At 38.5% G+C, this 19,422-nt stretch overlaps 1 protein-coding gene across 1 annotated transcript in view; it reads left to right on the top strand.

Annotated features, from left to right (window-relative positions):
- Positions 1 to 256: 256 nt before the first annotated feature.
- Positions 257 to 19,422, top strand: part of TRPS1 (transcriptional repressor GATA binding 1) — a 205,936-nt gene continuing 186,770 nt past the window's right edge. Inside the window, exons 1-2 of the mRNA XM_077778925.1 lie at positions 257 to 1,183; positions 14,665 to 15,794. Of these exons, the coding sequence (XP_077635051.1) occupies positions 257 to 1,183; positions 14,665 to 15,794 (2,057 nt within the window). The remainder of the gene's footprint in view (positions 1,184 to 14,664; positions 15,795 to 19,422) is intronic.

Below are 19,422 nucleotides of genomic sequence, written 5' to 3'. Positions count from 1 at the left end.
TAATATTTTGGTATTCATAAAACTCTTTAAAAATAGCAAATGAGTCACCCTATGACAAAATTAATTCTAAATGTGAATATTTGCTTTAGTCTCAATTTTTTTTTTTTGCTATTTTTCAAACATTTTTTTTCCCTAGAGGAAGATTTGTATATGCACCTTTTAAAAGCCTCACATAAGTAAAATGTTCTAGATTAGATTGCATCTCTGCAACTTTCAAGTAACCTTGCATTTGGTTTTCTCTTGCATTTTTACAGATATGGTCCGGAAAAAGAACCCCCCTCTGAGAAACGTCGTTAGTGAAGGCGAGGGCCAGACCCTGGAGCCTATAGGTACAGAAAGCAAGGTGTCTGGAAAGAACAAAGAATTTTCTGCAGATCAGATGTCAGAAAATACAGATCAGAGTGATGCTGCAGAACTGAATAATAAGGAGGAACATAGCTTGCATGGCCAAGATCCATCCTCTAGCAGCAAGAAGGGCTCAAAAAGCTCCAGCCTTAGTGAGAAGGCTGGCTTCAATTATGAAAGCCCCAGTAAGGGAGGAAACCTTCCCTCGCATCCACATGATGAGGTGACAGATAGAAATATGTTGGCTTTCTCATCTCCAGCTGCGGGGGGAGTCTGCGAGCCCTTGAAGTCTCCTCAACGAGCAGAGGCAGATGACCCTCAAGATATGGCCTGTGCCCCAGCAGGGGACTCATTGGATACGAAGGAAGATCATAAGATGTCACCAAAGGCTACCGAGGAAACAGGGCAAGCGCAAAGTAGTCAAGCCAATTGTCAAGGCTCAAGCCCAGTTTCAGTGGCCTCAAAAAACCCACAAGTGCCTTCAGATGGGGGTGTAAGACTGAATAAATCCAAAACTGACTTACTGGTAAATGACAACCCAGACCCGGCACCTCTGTCTCCAGAGCTTCAGGACTTTAAATGCAATATCTGTGGGTACGGTTACTATGGCAATGACCCCACAGATCTGATTAAGCACTTCCGAAAGTATCACTTAGGACTGCATAACCGCACCAGGCAGGATGCTGAGCTGGACAGCAAAATCTTGGCCCTTCATAACATGGTGCAGTTCAGCCATTCCAAAGACTTCCAGAAGGTCAACCGTTCTGTGCTTTCTGGTGTGCTGCAGGACATCAATTCTTCAAGGCCTGTTTTACTAAATGGGACCTATGATGTACAGGTTTGTGCTTTGTGTTTTATCTCTTTATATAGAAAAAGTTATTGGTAATGAAGTGTGAATTCTGACACACATGGTAAAATCAAGCTCCCAGTACCAAAGGAGCAGCCTGCTAGATTCAGCAGGAGGATGGACACACTCCATGGCTATTTTATCCAAATGTGTATTTAGAGGTGTCTTTACTCTCTTATCATGGAAAATAATCCCAATATTTCTCTTAGGTTGGTAAAAGCCTTTTGATGGGATTTAGGTAGGCTTCATATTTCTAGAAATATTTCATGGTTAATTTGTTGTTTTCACAGTCTTCCAAAAAATGGCTCTCATCTCTGGTTCCACACGATAGTAGTATATGCTTTGTTCTAGTTGTAGATTAGACATCTTTTGCTATAGTCTTTTCTTCAGTGGGGATCTTTCCTGTGTCTTGCATTAGGATTTAATTTTATACTCGGCCTGGCGTCACATTGGACCTGGTTTGGGTCATAGGGACTGTTGCAGAGATACACTCCAGAAAAAGCAACATAATTGCAAATGAAAATTTGGAAATAAAGGTTTACATTGATTATAAAGAAGTCAATGTGATCGTAAGTAGTAGGGACACCAGAATGACCTCGGTGCAACCCAATAAAGCATTCCTGTCTGCATTTAGGGAAAGTAGTAATTTATGAAAGCATTTAGCAGTAATTTAGATTTCTGCTTTTATTAAAACTGGCATACCTTTTTGATCTACTCCTCTGTCTTTAGTTTATGGCATATGTGAAATGGAAAACAAATCTACCATTTCAAATAGAATGAAAGGCAGAATTGATGCTAAAGAAATGTATTCATTTTAAGCAATTTTAGCATAGTTGAAACTCATGGTCAACTTGAGAAAGTATATTCGTTTCTGTTACCATCCATAGATTTTTATTGTATTATTCGGCAGGGGATTTCAAAACATATTAAGTTTAATATTAACCTTCTTTAGGAATGATTAGAAGAAGTACCAGAGAACTAAAGACATTACATCATACTTACCTGACCTCTTAACTCCGTTAAAATATCAGTCATTTTGGTCAGCTCAATAGCTCTAGCACGTTGGCTCTAGACCTCTCTATTGACCTGGTGCCAATTAAGAGAGACAAGCAAAGGAATTCTAAATAACAGGTAGTGAACATATTTTGTAGTACTTGTAAAAAAGAATCAGAAGAGAGATTTCCCAAGCCTTTAAAACTGTCAGAACAGCAATCTTATCACTTTCAAAGGGAGATAGAAAGAACTCTTAAAAAGCCAGTTTCATCTTTGTAGAGCTCTCTTAAAAATTCCATCTTACTTTGTGAATTTCCACAAATAGAATTATTTCTGTGGAGCAGCAAATTAAGCCAACATAGTTATTATGCATGAAAGCCGCATGCTTTGAACTGCTGTCTTATTAAAGATCATTTCACTGTCTTATGTCAGATACACTTTGCTGTCAAGCCATGATTGGAAAGCAAATACGTGTTTTAGATAAAAGGGTTAGAAGTGAATAATGTCAGTATGTGAACTGGTGTTTTATAATTAGCAAGTAATATGATGTTAATACCTGGATTTCCGGCAGGAGTTTCAGTTTGTTCACTCTGGGGACAAGTTCTGAGGGCAGCTGATCTGGGCTGTCAGGAAGGCTCTAAAATGAAGATTACTAAAGGCCGATGGTTTGGAAGAATTCAGATTTTTAAACACACTTCCATTTCCCCCAAACAGTTATTTGTTAGGCTCTTAGTTATTTATAGTAAAGTTTATGTTTGGGTAGAATGAGCTGGACACTTTTCCTGGGCAGTGATGTTAGAAATAAAACAGATGTGTGAGCTCTCCAAGTTTGAACTAATAGAAGGAGAAATAAAACAGCTGATCCCAAACTATGCTGTCTCCTAAGTGCAGAAGCACCCAGTAAAGAAGACAGAAAGTGGTAGGAAATAGCATCCAGGGAGATAATCTTGTTAAGATCAATTTTTTTTCCAGAGAAATAATATGGCTAAAAATAGAAAAAAAGCAATCTGTGGAAAATCAGATGATTATTTCAAAGAAATGATTGGATTTAGAAGAAAGTCTAAAGAGAGTTACCTTTTTTCAGTGTAGGAAGAGAACACTATACTCTTAGGGCAAATGCCCATCTTGAGGACTCTGCACATGCCAGATGTTGATGCCGAAACGTGTCTGAAGATAAATAACTCATAATACTTTTATGCCTAAATACATATCGAGCGGCTTCCCTACATGCATAAACTGAATAAAAGCACATCTGAAATCCCCCTTTTTACCCACATGGGTCTGTGTGCCGAAATGCCGTTTGAGAGCCTTCTTTCCTTTGCTCTTGAACTGTGTGGGGACTAAAAGCTGTGCAGGGTAAAATGCTGACTATAGAATTTCTTTAACATGGTTCTGTCAGACCTTTGTAGTAAGTTCATGGCTGTGTGTATTCTGATAAAAAAGATGTTGGTAAATATGAGTGTTAAAGACCAATAATCATTCTATTTCAGGAATTATCTATGTAAATCTGTAATGTAAGCTAATTAAAGTAATAAATGACCAATTCATTAATCTTTTTCAATTAAACTGACTTCTTTTTCTTTTTTCTAACATTCAGGACAGTTGGTGGTTAATGATAGATTTATGATATTTTAGACCAAGAAAAAAAGAAGCCAGAAGTACAGGACATAAGAACTCCGTGGCTTTGATCTATATTATGGTCTGACATGGATGATTTTAAATAATTTGAACTGACTTGATTGCAAACATAAGATATACAGTTGAGAAAAAGAAATAATTTAAACAAATGTTAAGATTTCCAGTTCCAAGTTCAGATTATTTGCCATGTATTTGTGGGAGTAATTGAAGTTTAGGCATGCTTGTACTGACAGTATTCACTTCTGTGTAAATTTTATTGCAAATAGGGAAGTCAGAGAATTCCGTATTTCTTAAAAATAGCACCAAGTAACAATGTTTCTTTATACTGCAGAGTTAGATACAGTCCCAGTTGGATAATGCAACCCCAGTTTGGTAATGGAGGCCACTTTAAATGGCCGTCGTAAAACCAGGACAGTCTTCCTTCAGTGTTGAATTCAGATCCTCTCTGTCATATGTCATATGTTGAAGTAGCATGCCCAGCCCTGAGATCAGAAGAGGTGCCAGTTCTTTACCAAGAAAAACAAGCAAAAATATATTGGCTAGCTTAGAGCTATTTGACTCGACCGCGATGTTAGTTTCTTAATTTTTAAATGTAACCTGGGTTTTATCAATTGTTGTGCTTAAATTTTTTAAAATAGTGGATGTGACAGGATCGGTAAGCCCTTACTGTAATTTTACTGCCTGCATTCAGCCTTTGAGGCTCACACATAGACCATAATAGGACAAGAGATTGAGTTCTTCAAAAAGTAATTACAGCTTCTTTCTTTGTAATCTGCTTTATTATGCTTATATTTAAACCATCGCTGAATGGAGGCCGGAGTTGTTAAACACCGACTTTGCTGTTTCATTAGGGCTTAATGTGCTGTGCATTAGGGCATTTGCGTCATCTTTATGGGGGAGCTCTTAGTCCTTAGATCAGGTTATAAACGTCGGAGTCCTGTCAAGATGTGCTTCCCACGGGAAAGTGTTTAAGCTATCCCAAGTTTATAAACGCTCACGAGGTACATGTTGCCTTTCCATATTAGTGTACCTTTTCTCTTATTGTGCATTATTCAAGACTCCCAGAAGGTAGTTACAGGATTCTAGCTATTAAATTTATTTTGGCCTTCAATGAAATTTTAAGGTTAATAGAAAAATCTCACTATTAACTTACCAGTTACTGTCTTGTGTCTGAGTTAGGAGCACTGTATTTCTTTTCTGTAAATATTTTTATCAGAGTTGCACAATATGTCATGTTAGAAGCAGGAAGAACAGATTTTAGAGATGGGAAGTCATCCTTTGTAGTTGTATTTTCATATTTAACTCTATGAGCTTTATAGATCCTTAACATATGCCAGTGCATTCATTTGAACAGGGGGTTAACAGCTTGGTCTGGAAAAAAAAATTCCAAGAACATTAATCTCATTTTGGTTTATTTTGACTTTTCTTGAATTCTACTTCCAAATATTTATTTTTTGCCTTGGAGTTTCCTTTGATCTGGAGTAGGAGGGAAGTTGTAGATCTTAGCAGGTTCTGTTTCTTTGTTTTTCTGAGTTGAGGACAATTGCACTTCAGAACAACTGGTGAATGAGACTTTAATCACTTCAGACTGTCTATAGAGTACAGAATGTTTGTCATATGAACCCATACTTGTTTTTAGGTCTGTGTCTCTTTAACAAGTAATAAAGTGTGCAAAATAAAACATATGCTCACCCTAAGGCCATCAAACAAAGTAAAGTTCTGGCATTTACCAGGTTATTTTCCTCATCAAGATGGTGGGGCTGGATAGTGTAGCCTTCCCTGGGGGGAATAGAGTAGTTTGACTGTCTTCACTAATCCTCTTACCTGCATGTTGGTTAAATCTCCATGTGGCTTTGTTGCATGGGAATCACTATGATGAATGTCAATCACTTTCTTGAATATCCATATTTCTCTCTAGGCAGAATGTTGAGAAGAAGAAATCCATGGTTATTAGTGCAGCTAATCAAATTTAGCTTTAATCAACTCTTAATAAAAAATGTTTTAAGGGGCGCCTGGGTGGCTCAGTTGGTTAAGTGTCTGATTTCGGCTCAGGTCATGATCTCACGGCTTATTAGTTTGAGCCCTGCATCGGGCTCTGTGCTGACAGCTCAGAGCCTGGAGCCTGTTTCAGAGTCTGTGTCTCCCTCTCTGTCTGCCCCTCCCCTGTTTGTTCTCTGTCTCTCTCTGTATCTCAAAAATAAATAAACGTTAAATTTTTTTTTAAGTTTTAAAAAATTAAAAAAAAAAAGATCCTTAAGTGGCCTGCTCTGCTAACCATATCAAGTCAGCAGATCAGTCAGTGTTTTTTGTTCCTTGGTCATTGGAATTATAGAATACATGGTGCTGTTTGGAAACACGGATCCATAAGTAGTGGCCAACCCCAGGCAAGTTTGGAGGGATGGTTTTCATGAAGTCTGTTTCTGAGAATCGTTAGCCTGTAGACCTCTTGAATTCTTCATCATATGGTTTTAAAGTTTGAAGTAAGTGTTAGGCATTTTCGGAATATCAGAGAAGATCTTGGCTTTATTTAAATTGGAAGTCAAATGTAAAATTTATTTTTCTGTATTTTAATTTGAGTCATATGTTTTTCATCAAGAGCTTATATAATCAAAATTGTACATATCTTTTGGATTTTCTTCCTATTTTGGATTCACTTCTCACAATAGCTAACAATTTATTAAGGGTTTCTTTCATGCATGTTTCTTTACGTGTATTAATTATCTTCATAAAAATGCTGTAGTGATGTAAACATCACTACTATGCCCATTTTTTTAAGTGAGAAAGTGGGCATAGGGGAATTCAAGTAACCTGTCCTAGATCACAGTGTTGTATAAGTAGGGTAAATGGGATCTAAGCCAAGGTACACAGGCTACTGAAAACTTTTTCACAACCACTGTGGTACATGAACTTCTCAAATACAAGACTGAGTTAACAAAAGCAATGGAAGACGGGCCAACTGAATGTAAGGGAAGAGATACAAGTCTGGTGCACCAGGACTCTTTGATCATATTCTGTGACTCGCATTGAATTTGGGGACTTCAGTGATTTTTTTTTTTTTAAGATTCTCTTACCCAGTCCAAGCAGTGTAATGCTGCCTTATTTGAACTTACTAGACTCATAATTGAAATGACTGAAAAGAAAATGAATGTTGTGATTTTTTTTCTTTTTTCTTTCTTCTTATTTTTGATTACTGTGATTCATTTCCACTGGTACTTTTGCTACAGAAACTAGTTCTAATACAGTGAGGAAGGGCCAGTTTTTTATTTAATCACTTGAGGGTGCAATGGTTTATCTCCAAATGAAGCACCATTTTATCCATGTATTTGATTTGGTTCATATTCCCCTCATTTGGAGGACTTTGTTTTAGAGATTTGTGATTTAAAATATGGCCTGAGAGTTGAATTCTTCTCTTCTGGTTACTAGGCACAGTCTAGGAGTTGGTTTTTCTATGAAAGTTAACTATTACAGAGATGCATTCGGCTCCCATTTAAATGTATTCTCCATGGCTATGTAATTAAAGTTTTTTTTCTCTGCCTGAGAATAAGTACAGGAATGGGTGTGAGGCACAGAAGACACGTGAGTGTCTTTAAAGTGTCTCATGTGCATGTTCTGCGCACCCCAACCAAACTCAGAGCCCTGTGGTCTCCCTGCATTCTGAAAGTGAGGGGTGTGGTCAGAGGGAGGGACTTGAGAAATACTTCCCTCATCTCCCAGTCCCCCTTTAAGATAGATGAGTCGCTGATGTCAGCCTGTCAGATGGAAGAATACCTGAATTCTTTCATGAGTCCAGTAACATATTTGGGGATCTTATAATAAACAGTGGTTTGTTCTAAGACCTGTTTTTCCAGCCGATGGGTAGTTCCACTGGCATTTCAAAGTCAACCTGCCTAAAGTTAAAGTTGTTAGCTTCTTCCCTAATGTCCCTCCTCCCCTCTGCCCTGTATTCCCACTTCCGGTTGGTGAGGCTGCAAATTCTACAGTTATCCTGAATTTCTTTCTGATATGTATCTCCCCCCAAACAATGGAGTAGTTTGCTCCAGTCTTCCCCATGTTATGCTTGTCCCACCCCCACCCTTAATGTTTACTTAGCAGATTCTTAGTGGTTTCTTAGTTACTTCTTGTCTCTTTCTGCTACCTTCTGTTCTCTTCGTTTCCTTTATCTTCTGCTCTTGCCTCAACCCCATACCTTCCTCCATCCTTCCTCTTTTCTTTTCCTTTCTCTCTTCTCCCTTCTCTTCCTCTTCTCCCTCTCTTCCTCCCTCACTCCCTTTATTTAATTTTTTTAAAAATGTTTAATGCTTTATTTCTGAGAGAGAGAGAGAGAGAGAGACAGCGTGAGCAGGGGAGGGTCAGAGAGAGAGGGAGACACAGAATTCGAAGCAGGCTTCAGGCTCTGAGCTGGCTGTCAGCACAGAGCCCGATGCAGGGCTCAAACCCACGAACCGTGAGATCATGACCTGAGCTGAAGTCGGATGCCCAACCGACTGAGCCACCCAGGAAACCCCTCCCTTTATTTAATTTTTAAAAATTCTGCTTAGTGAGCCCTCATCCTACATCTTATAGGAAGTATAGGTCTACTTTCTAGAAAATGTGTTATCATTTTAATTATATAAATATGTATAATTCTCCAGTCTCTCCACTAAGACCTTGTTTTTCCAAATTCTCTCTTACCACCCCTCACCCCCACCCCTGCCTCCGAGTCTCCCTTCACATTTCCCGAGAACAGCTTGCACCTTTTCACTGCCATTCACTCTGGACTCACTTTGTTTTCTGTACTTGAAAAGCCTTTCCATAATCACTGCCTTTGAGGCTCATCTCAAATGGCAGCTCCTGTGTCCATCGCTCAGTTATGGCCTCCTTCCGAAGCTGACCTGGCCCTGTTGCTTGGGTCCTTCACCTCTGTGTTGTCATGGAACTGGGTACTTCTCCCAGCAGAAGCGCGTGTACTCCACTGTCCTTGTCACCTGTGTCCTTGCGAGCTCTCTGCGGCAGCCCACAGACATTTTGGGGTTTTGGACTCTGTTGCTTCTTTGTGTATCATCTGTGTTTGGCACACAGTAGGCATGCAACAAAGCACCCTTCCCTAGAGGAAGGGCGTTCCACAGCGCCACCACTCTGTTTTCCCAGTTAAGACGCTCTTTAGCACAAATACACAATTCTTATTTATCTCCATTATGAGCCAGAGGCAGAGCTGGGTCCGATGCAGGAGAGGTTAGTTCTGTGGATAACGTACCCAGCCTTATAATCCACCTGCATTACATTTTCTGTTTTGTTGGCATTTTTCCTCATAAAACAATGTTCTTCTAAATTACTGAGACTGATTTTAAGATTGATTGGTATTCTGTCAGCCCAAATACCAAATAATCATAGAGGCTTAGCTCAGTTTATTATGCCAAGTGATGTAGGAAAAAAGTTGGGGTGGACTCTTGATGGCTGTTATCCAAAAGCTCATAATAAAAATGTGCATAATTCAATTAAAATTTTTTTNAAAATATAGTTGTCTTTTATAATTCAGAAGCTTTATTGGATTTGTTCCTTATTTTCGAGATGGTATTTATTGGTGTTACTGCAGGGTCACCAGGAACAGCAGGAATAGGACGTGAGAGCATGGGACTAAGATCGAAATATGTAAACGTTTCGTCTCCACCAGGGGCGCATCACTGCAGAACCCTCCATGCCACGCGCTGCTTGGTGAAGCGTGCTCCAAGGCACAAACGTTGCACATTCATTCTGACTGTAGTTCCTTTCAGCCAAAATCGGCCCTGACAGATTTCTTCAAGCTCTTTGTAACTTCAGTATTCGAACAGTGATTTTTAACAACTTAGCTTTTTATTAGGTGAAGGTTTTACTTTTTTGACTAACAGCCCATAACCTCAAGTCCCCTTAAATTAGTACCCTCCTGATTGTCTCTGTTGCTATCAATTATAGTACTTGAAAATGAACCACATCTGAGGAAGAGTTTGTGTTTAGTTCAAACAACTCTTTTTGTTCCACTGACAATAAGTACGTGTGCTGGAGTGTCATTTTGAGAGTTCTGAGGCTTCAAGAAATCTTTTCCTTTGACGTAGTCTCTTAGATATCATTCTTACTAGTTTTATTCTGTGTTATTAGAAGGACATAAATTAATTAAGGTTAAAGCCTTTGAAAAGAAAGCCAGCCTTTTATATTTTTAGCTTCAACAGTGAAACACTTTTGTGAAAAGGCATACATAAATTATAAACAAAGACAATGAAACATACTACATGGAAGGAATAGTTTCTAAAACTAAGTTAAAAATGGAATTAAAAGCCACTATAGTCCTTATTCAGTGAAAAGTAACTTCAAATCTTCTTTTTCATGCCTTAACAGGTAAGTTGGGAGCTTCTATACAACTATAGCTCATAAGCAAATGGCTCCCTAGCCATTTGTTTTTGGGTGAAAGATACATTTTGTTCAATGTTTTGAAGAAGCCCAAATACGTCAGGTTGAGTCAACAAGGAGTATGTGAATTACACTCACTTTTTTTAAATCCCAGGTAATTTAGGGGTCTTGGTGGGAATTTTCATCTGTGCTCACATCAACAATAATGAGTCCATTCAACCCAAATGTACTGAGCCCTTGCTTACCTCCAAAGATGAATAAAATATCATTCGTGCAGTCCAAGAAAAAATATAAACAGAAGCATTAGCTTAGTAAAAACGGAATCCTACCTATTCATGTATAGCTGAGAATACTATGAGTTTGTGAGTTTATGAGTTTGTCATTGAATGACTTCACCAATTTCCCACTATGTAGTCTTTTCTTCCACTTATCAGGAGAAATTAAATTAGGTAGTTCATTTTATTAAATAATAATCCCGTTCATGTGACTAGTACTGTTGAATGTGCTAACATGGCCTTCACTAGGTACATGTGCCTATTCACATCTCAGTTAAAAGTAGTGAAAAGTTAATAAAAAGTACTTTAATCAGTTCTTCAGTTGCACTAGCCCTATTTGAAGTGTTTAGTAGCCACATATAGCTCATGGCTATGAGAGACAGGATAGACTGTAGAACATTTCCAGCATCTCAGAAAGTTCTGTTGGATGGTGCTGATATCCAGTTTGCAAATCAGTTTCAGATACCTTCTCTCAGTTGATCCTCACAATAATCCTACAAGATGGCAAGGTGTTCCCTGTTACTGGTATCCCTAAAGATGGAGAAACTGAGGGGCCAGGAGGCTAAATCATGTATCTTTGCGTAGACTTTAACTTCTAGACTTCCCATGGGAGCAAGCAAATCCAAGTAATAGTAATAGAAATGAATAAAGAATTTTATCTACAGATGTTGATCTTCTGATAATTTAAAGGCAGAGACATGGCCTCACTTGTTCACCGTTATATTCCAGCATCTATCACAGAGATTGGCAAAAACTAAGTATTCAATAGCTACTGATTAGATGAATGAATAGGTGTAATTTTTGGTCCAAACAGAATTTACAGTTTAATAGAAATTTTGAAATATGGATATCTGTGTCAAAGGAATTGCTGGATTAACGGATTATAATTATAATTCTGCTTAGCAGAAGAAAAACAGATTGAAACTTACACTCTTTATTCTGCTTGTGATCTCTTTTTTAGTAGAGTCATAGCTAGAGAATGGTAACTGCTTTTCTATACCTTGCTGGGTTCAGTCGTTTGAAAAGTTTGAAATAATTCTCTGAATGTGTAGGTGCTCTTTCCTGGCAATAAGACTCAATTACCTGTTGCTGCAAATACTTATTTAGTATGAGTGTTATTGCTATGTATTTGTGTTTAATCTAGGAGACAATTGTTTTAAGTAAACATTTGGAGGTCATGAAAATACAGTGAAGATGGTCAGTAGTCTTAGGTATGGTCTCCTAAAATTATAAATTATATTTTATTTTAAAATGGCATTTAAATGTGTGAATCAGCTTATTTGACCATGACTTAAATGTACAGCTCTTACAAGAAAGTATAAAAATGTCCCCAAGTGTAGCCTTTAGATCGTTTTGAAAGAGAAAAGTAATAGAACACTAAATAACAGTGTTCCCGAAAGTTGGCTTTTATAATATGTAAAATATATAATTCTAACATTATATTAGCTTTAAGTAATATAAAAACTAATATGATTTACTATTTACCAAGAAGGCAAATAGATAATCTATGGCAGTGCCATTATAGTTGTTCTTGTCATTAAATGAGATCCTTGTGCTTTTGTTTGCCTGTTTGGGTGGTTTTCAAAATAGTATCTTACATAATAGTCTTTAAATTTTTTTTAATGTTTATTTTTTAGAGAGAGAGAGAGCATGAGTGGAGGAGGGACAGAGAGAGGGAGATATAGAATCCAAGACAGGCTCCAGGCTCCATGCTGTCAGTACAGAGCCTGACATAGGACTTGAACCCTCGAACTGCGAGATCATGACCTCAACCGACTCAACCACCCAGGCACCCCAAATGAGTATCTTACATAACAATCTTAAGTAATGGAACTGGCTGGTTTTCTGTGGGTAAAAAAACACAACTTGTAGACATGCAAATACTACCAACTTAAAAGATTTAATGTGGTTTTCATAGCAACTCAGTTAATCCTAAGCCAAAATGCTTTACTGGCACTTTTGATTTTGTGTACAGAATGGCCTTTCTTTTATGGTCTCTTCACCTGAGAGTAGTCATTTTTAGCCTGGATTTTCTGACTTTTAAAGTTGTCAAATACTGGAAGGGATACTGTGATGGCTTAATAATAATTTTGATTTACTTGAGAATCCTATGGTTAGGGATTTCTTAGGACTTTATATAAGTTCTCTTTGTTCAGCCCTTCCAGTGTGTACATGGCATATGAGACTTGAAGATTGCAAAATCAAAGAAGTAGTGATGATATGTTGTGATTTCTCAGGAATCCCTTTCTACAAGCAGAAGTTACAGATATTTTATATCAGGAATATCGACAACTCTGAAGCTAAAAGCTAGTAACTGAAGCAGGAAAAGTTTTGCATACTGATTTTTTACTCACATTAGAGAAGAATGGCATGCTTTTCAATTTGCCCCCCGTGATTCAAGCTGAAGTTCCTGCACAAAGTATCAGAGTTGATGGAATACCACTTAAATGCTTTGTTTCTGAAAATAAGGTTTTTCCTCACCCCCAGGGAACTTGGGAATAGATGGAGGGATTTTACATCTCAGAGCAAATTTGAGTTGTTTCTAGTACCTGACATGCTAGGTTAGAGAGGTGAACAGACCGTAACCTGGTGTTCTGGCTTTGACATCTCTCACACTGCTGATTGCCATGCTCCTGGCTGCTAGGATACCCCATTCTTCCCTCTCTGGTTAGACGATGCTCTGCTCTTGGTGGACTGAAGTCTGTGCTTGCCATGGGTGCATGTGGACATCACCCAAACTGATACATTGTCATTCTTGGGTTACAGGCTATGAAAGACCCTTGTAAATTATTATCTTAATATAGAGTAAGGCTTGAGCGATTTCTGTGTTCATGCACATTTCCTAGAACTCTAATACTGGAAGTAAAAGTGGAGGTTGCCCCAGCTAGGCCAACTCTTGGCCGGACAGGTTAGGTAATTTGATCAAGATCACGGCCTCTCTTTAAGCCGCAGCATGGCTTACAGACTTAGTCCTGTACAGCAGAGGTACAAGCGTGTCTCTCAGTGTGCTAAGGGAATATTATTTGCATATTAAGTAGAAACTCTTAAATGATTTTGAGATGCTTGAGACTTTTCTCCTAGAGTGATTTGGATATGAGCAGTGATCGCACATGTCATTTTTGAGCAGCTGGTGAAGATGGCAGAACGTGATTATGTCACGTGCTTAATCTATTACATCTGGTAGCTAGAAAAATTTAGAAATTCTCTGAGAGTTGGAAGAGGAGATCTCTCCATTTTTAGAGGATTTCTATCAAAAACTCTGTTTTAAAACAGGAATTCTGTCAGCTCAGAGGTGGCACTTAGTTAACCTGCCTGCTACAGTGCCTACTGAGGAAGGACTTTATATAACGTGACCTTTGAATACCTTCATTGCCCTAATGCTGTAAGTTTTATAATTTTGGATAGAAGGAAGAGCTATGATCCTGTTTATGGTGGGATTATTTTATTTTTGGCCTTTGAACATCCCCATGACCCACTGAGACAGAGCTTTGATCAAATGAGGCCCTAGAAGGTTTTTTCTTTTCCTTTATCCTAGACTGGGAAACATTTTAAACTCTTTAGAGTTTAGACATTAGACCTTCTGCACTAGGACTTCAAGCCCACTGCCTTAATTTCATTTTTAGTCTAAATAGTTCCTGCTTGGACTTTAATTACAAGCCATTTTTGTGGTCACGTTAGCACCTTTATTTTCCCCGAAGGGTAGACTTCATCTTTGCCCAAAGCTTCATCGCTGTAGGAACTGAGCAAGGATTTCCTTGGAGAACGTCTACATTGAGCAATCTCTAAGCAACTGCCTCTGGTTTTGACAGCAACCCTTAACTTCATGAAAAGAAATCCCCTGTGATTTGGGTGCTTCTGCAAGCATGTGGTTTGAAGGAGGCAGTAGTAAAACTACTTACATGAAAATTGTTTTCTTGGCTTTTTTAAAAAATATTAAATCCATTGAATTAGTTATAGTACTCTTATTACTTATCTTTATCTGTTGCTTTGGCCAAAACTATTTAGCATAATGAGCCTCTCAAAGAGTAGCTATTGAGAAATGAAGAGTGCATTTCTTTGGCTCTGATTATTCAAGTGATTTCATAAGAAGCAGAAGTACTATTGTATTTTTTGATGTGGAATACTTCGCCGTGTCCCCTCCTCCCTCCTACGGAGAGCAGTGAAGTACTGACACCTTTAAAGTAACATCCGTCTCTTCTATACCAGGTCACTTCCGGTGGAACATTCATTGGCATTGGACGGAAGACACCAGATTGCCAAGGAAACACCAAGTACTTCCGCTGTAAATTCTGCAATTTCACTTACATGGGCAACTCTTCCACGGAACTAGAACAGCATTTTCTTCAGACTCACCCGAACAAAATCAAAGCTTCTCTCCCCTCCTCTGAGGGGGCGAAACCTTCAGAGAAAAACTCTAGCAAATCCATCCCTGCACTTCGGTCCAGTGATTCTGGGGACTTGGGCAAGTGGCAGGACAAGGTCACAGTCAAGGCGGGAGACGATACTCCCGTTGGCTACTCGGTGCCCATCAAGCCCCTCGATTCCTCAAGACAAAATGGTACAGAGGCCACCAGTTACTACTGGTGTAAGTTTTGCAGTTTCAGCTGTGAGTCATCCAGCTCACTTAAACTGTTAGAACATTACGGCAAACAGCATGGAGGAGCGCAGTCAGGCAGCCTTAATCCAGAATTGAATGATAAGCTTTCCAGGGGCTCTGTCATTAATCAGAATGATCTAGCCAAAAGTGCAGAAGGAGAGCCAATGACCAAGGCAGACAAGGGCTCTAGCGGGGCTAAAAAGAAGGATTTCTCCAGCAAGGGCTCAGAGGATAACATGGTGACGAGCTACAATTGTCAGTTCTGCGACTTTAGATACTCCAAAAGCCACGGCCCCGATGTAATTGTCGTGGGGCCGCTTCTCCGTCACTATCAGCAGCTCCATAACATTCATAAGTGTACCATTAAACACTGTCCATTCTGTCCCAGAGGACTTTGCAGCCCAGAAAAGCACCTTGGAGAAATTACTTATCCATTTGCATGTAGAAAAAGTAATTGTTCCCACTGTGCACTCTTGCTTTTGCACTTGTCTCCTGGGGCGGCTGGAAGCTCGAGAGTCAAACACCAGTGCCATCAATGCTCATTCTCCACCCCTGATGTAGACGTGCTCCTCTTCCATTATGAGAGTGTGCATGAGTCCCAGGCATCGGATGTCAAACAGGAAGCCAATCATCTGCAAGGATCGGATGGGCAGCCAGCTGTCAAGGAAAGCAAAGAACACTCATGTACCAAATGTGATTTCATTACCCAGGTGGAAGAAGAGATTTCCCGACACTACAGGTAAGTCATAGTGGGATGGGGGGCAGAGAGGGATATCAAGAGAATGAAAGGAAGAATCCAGAGGGCTGATCGAAGAATCGTCGGGAATGATTGCAGTGACTTGGGGAAGTTGCAGGACAAGAAAGCATAAAAGATTGCTCATAAAAATGCAGATTACGTGTTTATAGCTGTGGTAACCACAGATTCTAATTTGGTTACTTGTTTCAGACCATTTACTCTTCTGCTTCATACCTGTTTTATGCCATTTACTGAATATGTTTTAAAATTTGCAGTGATGATGGTAATACTGATAAATTTCCTTATTTACCACAATTCATTTATTTGTCCTTGCTAAGTGATTCCACATCCCATATTTGTTGATGGAGGAGCTCCCAAATGAAAGGTGCCATTATAATATGTTCTCTTCTCTGTCCCAACTGGAAAACGATCTGCTTGAGAACACATTACTCATATTTCTTTTCAAATGAGAATGAACATCCTTCTGGCTCTAAAACATTGAGCAACACCCTTGTTTCGCAAAGAAACCATAATCTGAAGGTGAGCATTTTGTCATATGTGTGACTTTGGACTTCTGTACATTCACTCCTTGGAGCAGGTAAAGCCATGTCAGCTCTTTCAGATTCGTAAACAGATACAGGGTATTTTCATTTTCTTTCCCACTTCGACTCTATTCTCTTTATAAATGTTAGTGTTCCCAGTTCATCTTTTATATCTTCTAAAGATGGGCTTAGGATATGTATCCTTATTTCATTTCTGTATTCATTCCAAAAATATCCATTATGCCAGGCATTGATAAAGGATAGAACAAGACGAGTATAGTCAGTGTCCACAGGGAACTTACAGTTTAGTAGGGAAGATGTTAACAGATCCTTGTGAGTATGAGTGTCATAACAGATGAAGTAGGGGCTGCTTTGTTTCACTAGAATGACCTCATAGCCCAATATGGTAGATGAGGAAATGCCTCTTTGAAGAAGGAACATTTACACGAAGTCTTGGTTATATGACTAGAAATTAGTTTAGCACAATCCTGGTAATACAGCATGTTGAGATATTACTTGGCACTCAATGGGTGCTTTCTTGCTATTGTGCTTAGAGAAGCATAAACATAAAAAGCTTTATTTACTCTTTTTAAGTGTTTTTCCGTATGTAGACTCAGTATCCTAGTTTAAATATCTAGTTATTTTTTTTTTCCTGTCCCAAGATTTTAAAGTTCCTCTCATTCTTTTTACAAGTGTGTGTTAGTATGAGTGCGTGTGTGTTTTGTCAGTCACCAGTAATGAAGCAGTTCATGTCCAATAATAGGCTAATAATGTTAGATGTTAATTTGAAGGGCATCCTAATGTTCACAGTGAATCTAAATGTTCAGAAAACACTTCCTTGAGATTTACACTGTTTAATTTATAAGGTCAGCCCTAGGAAAGACACAGTCCTGCAATCAAATATATGTTCACACTTGGAGTGAGTGTTTCTGGCTCCTCTGATGTTAGCTGCATGTTAATTTATTTCTGGGCTAGCAGACATTAGCCTCCTTCTGAGCTTTACTAGTGCACATATATGTTTTTTAGGTGCTGTAAAAATTAGGTAATCCTGTCTGTGTTTAAAGGAAGAGGAGGCTTTCTTTAATCATGAGGAAATAAGCCACCCCCCCCACACACACACCCCTACATACACATCTGGATACCAGATCATTTCCATGAGTAGCTTTTCTTGAGGAAGCTGAAGCCATTGCTTGAAAACCTGTCTGGAAAAACAGACTTTCTGTATGCTTTCATCAAACAAACAAAAAAAAATTCTCCCAAGCAATAAAAGTATGAATAAAAATATTACTGAATAATTTCAGAGTTTAGCTAATAGTAATGTAAATAAGCTCTAGAAGGAAGAGACTAGTCTTTTCTTGTTCACTGCTCTATCTACACAATTTAGCACAGTGCCAGAATGGCTAATAAGTGCTCAGTGAGTAGATCTTTAAGTAAATGAGGTGCCTGTGAGTTTTTGACTTCACAGTCGTTAAGGATAAGCCAAGATCTCCATGGTAAGTTACAGTTTAATCTTAGACTATTATATGGTCTAAAAACCTTCTGAGGATTTAGGGCACCATACCAAATGACAGTTGTCTGTGCATTTTGGATATAAGTCAGGCTTTCAGTATTTTATTAGATGAGAAAACTGAGCAGTACTTGTTCCTAGGGCATTAAAATACTCCTGTACTTGTTCTTAAAACCTGATGTGATTTGTGTGGTCCTACATCCTTTAGGGTGCTGAGTAGTTTATCTCCGATCTGTTTATGGGCTCTTACAGAAATATTTGAAATTTGGAGACTTATACTTTCAGAACTCTACTGAAGGTTGAACAACAGTGGAGGCTCTAGGGATGTGAAAGGAAATAGTTCTGTGGGCGCTGAAAATCTGTTCTATCAACGCATTTTCCCCACATGCTACATTTTGGAGATAGTATAAAAGAACAAGTTTACCATATTGCAGTAATATTTTTCTGGTTAAATTTATGTTGATTCATATTATTCATGTCGGGAAACTTTCTCCATAATTCTGATATAACTACGGAATATTCTTGGCTTTTGAGTGCTTTATAAACAAGACTTACAGTGTAGTAAAAAGGTAGTATAAGCTATGATCTATAAAATATGTAAAATCAGGTAGCTGTAAGAAAAAACTACAGCTGAGAAGCAGGAGAGTTGATTTAGAGCTATGAGTGAAATCCTTCCTGTGGATTCTCTTTGGTGGGCATTTTCATGAAGAACCAGGTTTAACCTCAGTTGAATTGCAAACGTCAGCAACTGGAACTTGATCAGTTCTCTTTTCCTAATGTTTCATGTTTACTTATGGTGCCCCTTGCTCACATTTGACATGACTGTATTCCACCCATGAATTTGTTTCTCACACTCCATTTCTCTTACTATTTATTACTCGATTAAACAGTATACCCATTCTCTAGTTGACCACCATTCTCATCAAAGTTTTCAGCATTGTAACTTATTTCTGGAGTCAGTAGGAGTACTGTACCCTTCTAAAACAATGATACTAGATAAAACATACTTTTCAATGCCTTGCTAGACTCCTGTGAATTAAGAGAAACTTCTGAAGCTTTTCTTGTTTTTCCTTCACTAAAAGTGGATGAAATCCAAACTGGGGAGAAGTGAGCAGGAAGTATGGAGTGTGATTTTACACTGAGGCAAATACTAGTCGGTCAAGAGACTATGCCTGGAGTCACTGAGAGAGAGAGAGACTGCTGAATCTGCGTTTCACTTCAAGTTGACACCTTGAAGGTGGCTAAAGTGATTCCACATTTAGAGCCTTCTCTGACTCCTCTCAGAAGTAGGCACAAATTTGTCTATATGAAATACTCCAATTTTCACCTCCATGATATCTGTGGCACAAGATAAACCTTATCTTATAGAAGCTCATTATTATAAAAATTGACCATATACATAGGGATATAAACCATTTTATGGGAAATCAGTAGGAAATCTCATCATGGCTTTGGACACCCGGGGAAATTATAAATTATAAATATATAATAAATTATTCAGTTATAGAAATGTTTTTAAAATATATTTTTCAGTCATAGAAAAATATCATTTAAATAAATGAAAATCAGATTTGCAAGTTGA

This window comes from Crocuta crocuta, unplaced genomic scaffold (assembly GCF_008692635.1).
Source record: "Crocuta crocuta isolate KB4526 unplaced genomic scaffold, BGI_CrCroc_1.0 scaffold448, whole genome shotgun sequence".
In the NCBI taxonomy this organism is placed as follows: domain Eukaryota; kingdom Metazoa; phylum Chordata; class Mammalia; order Carnivora; family Hyaenidae; genus Crocuta; species Crocuta crocuta.
Note: the sequence above shows the minus strand (reverse complement) of the source record. Positions and strands in the feature narration are given on the sequence as shown.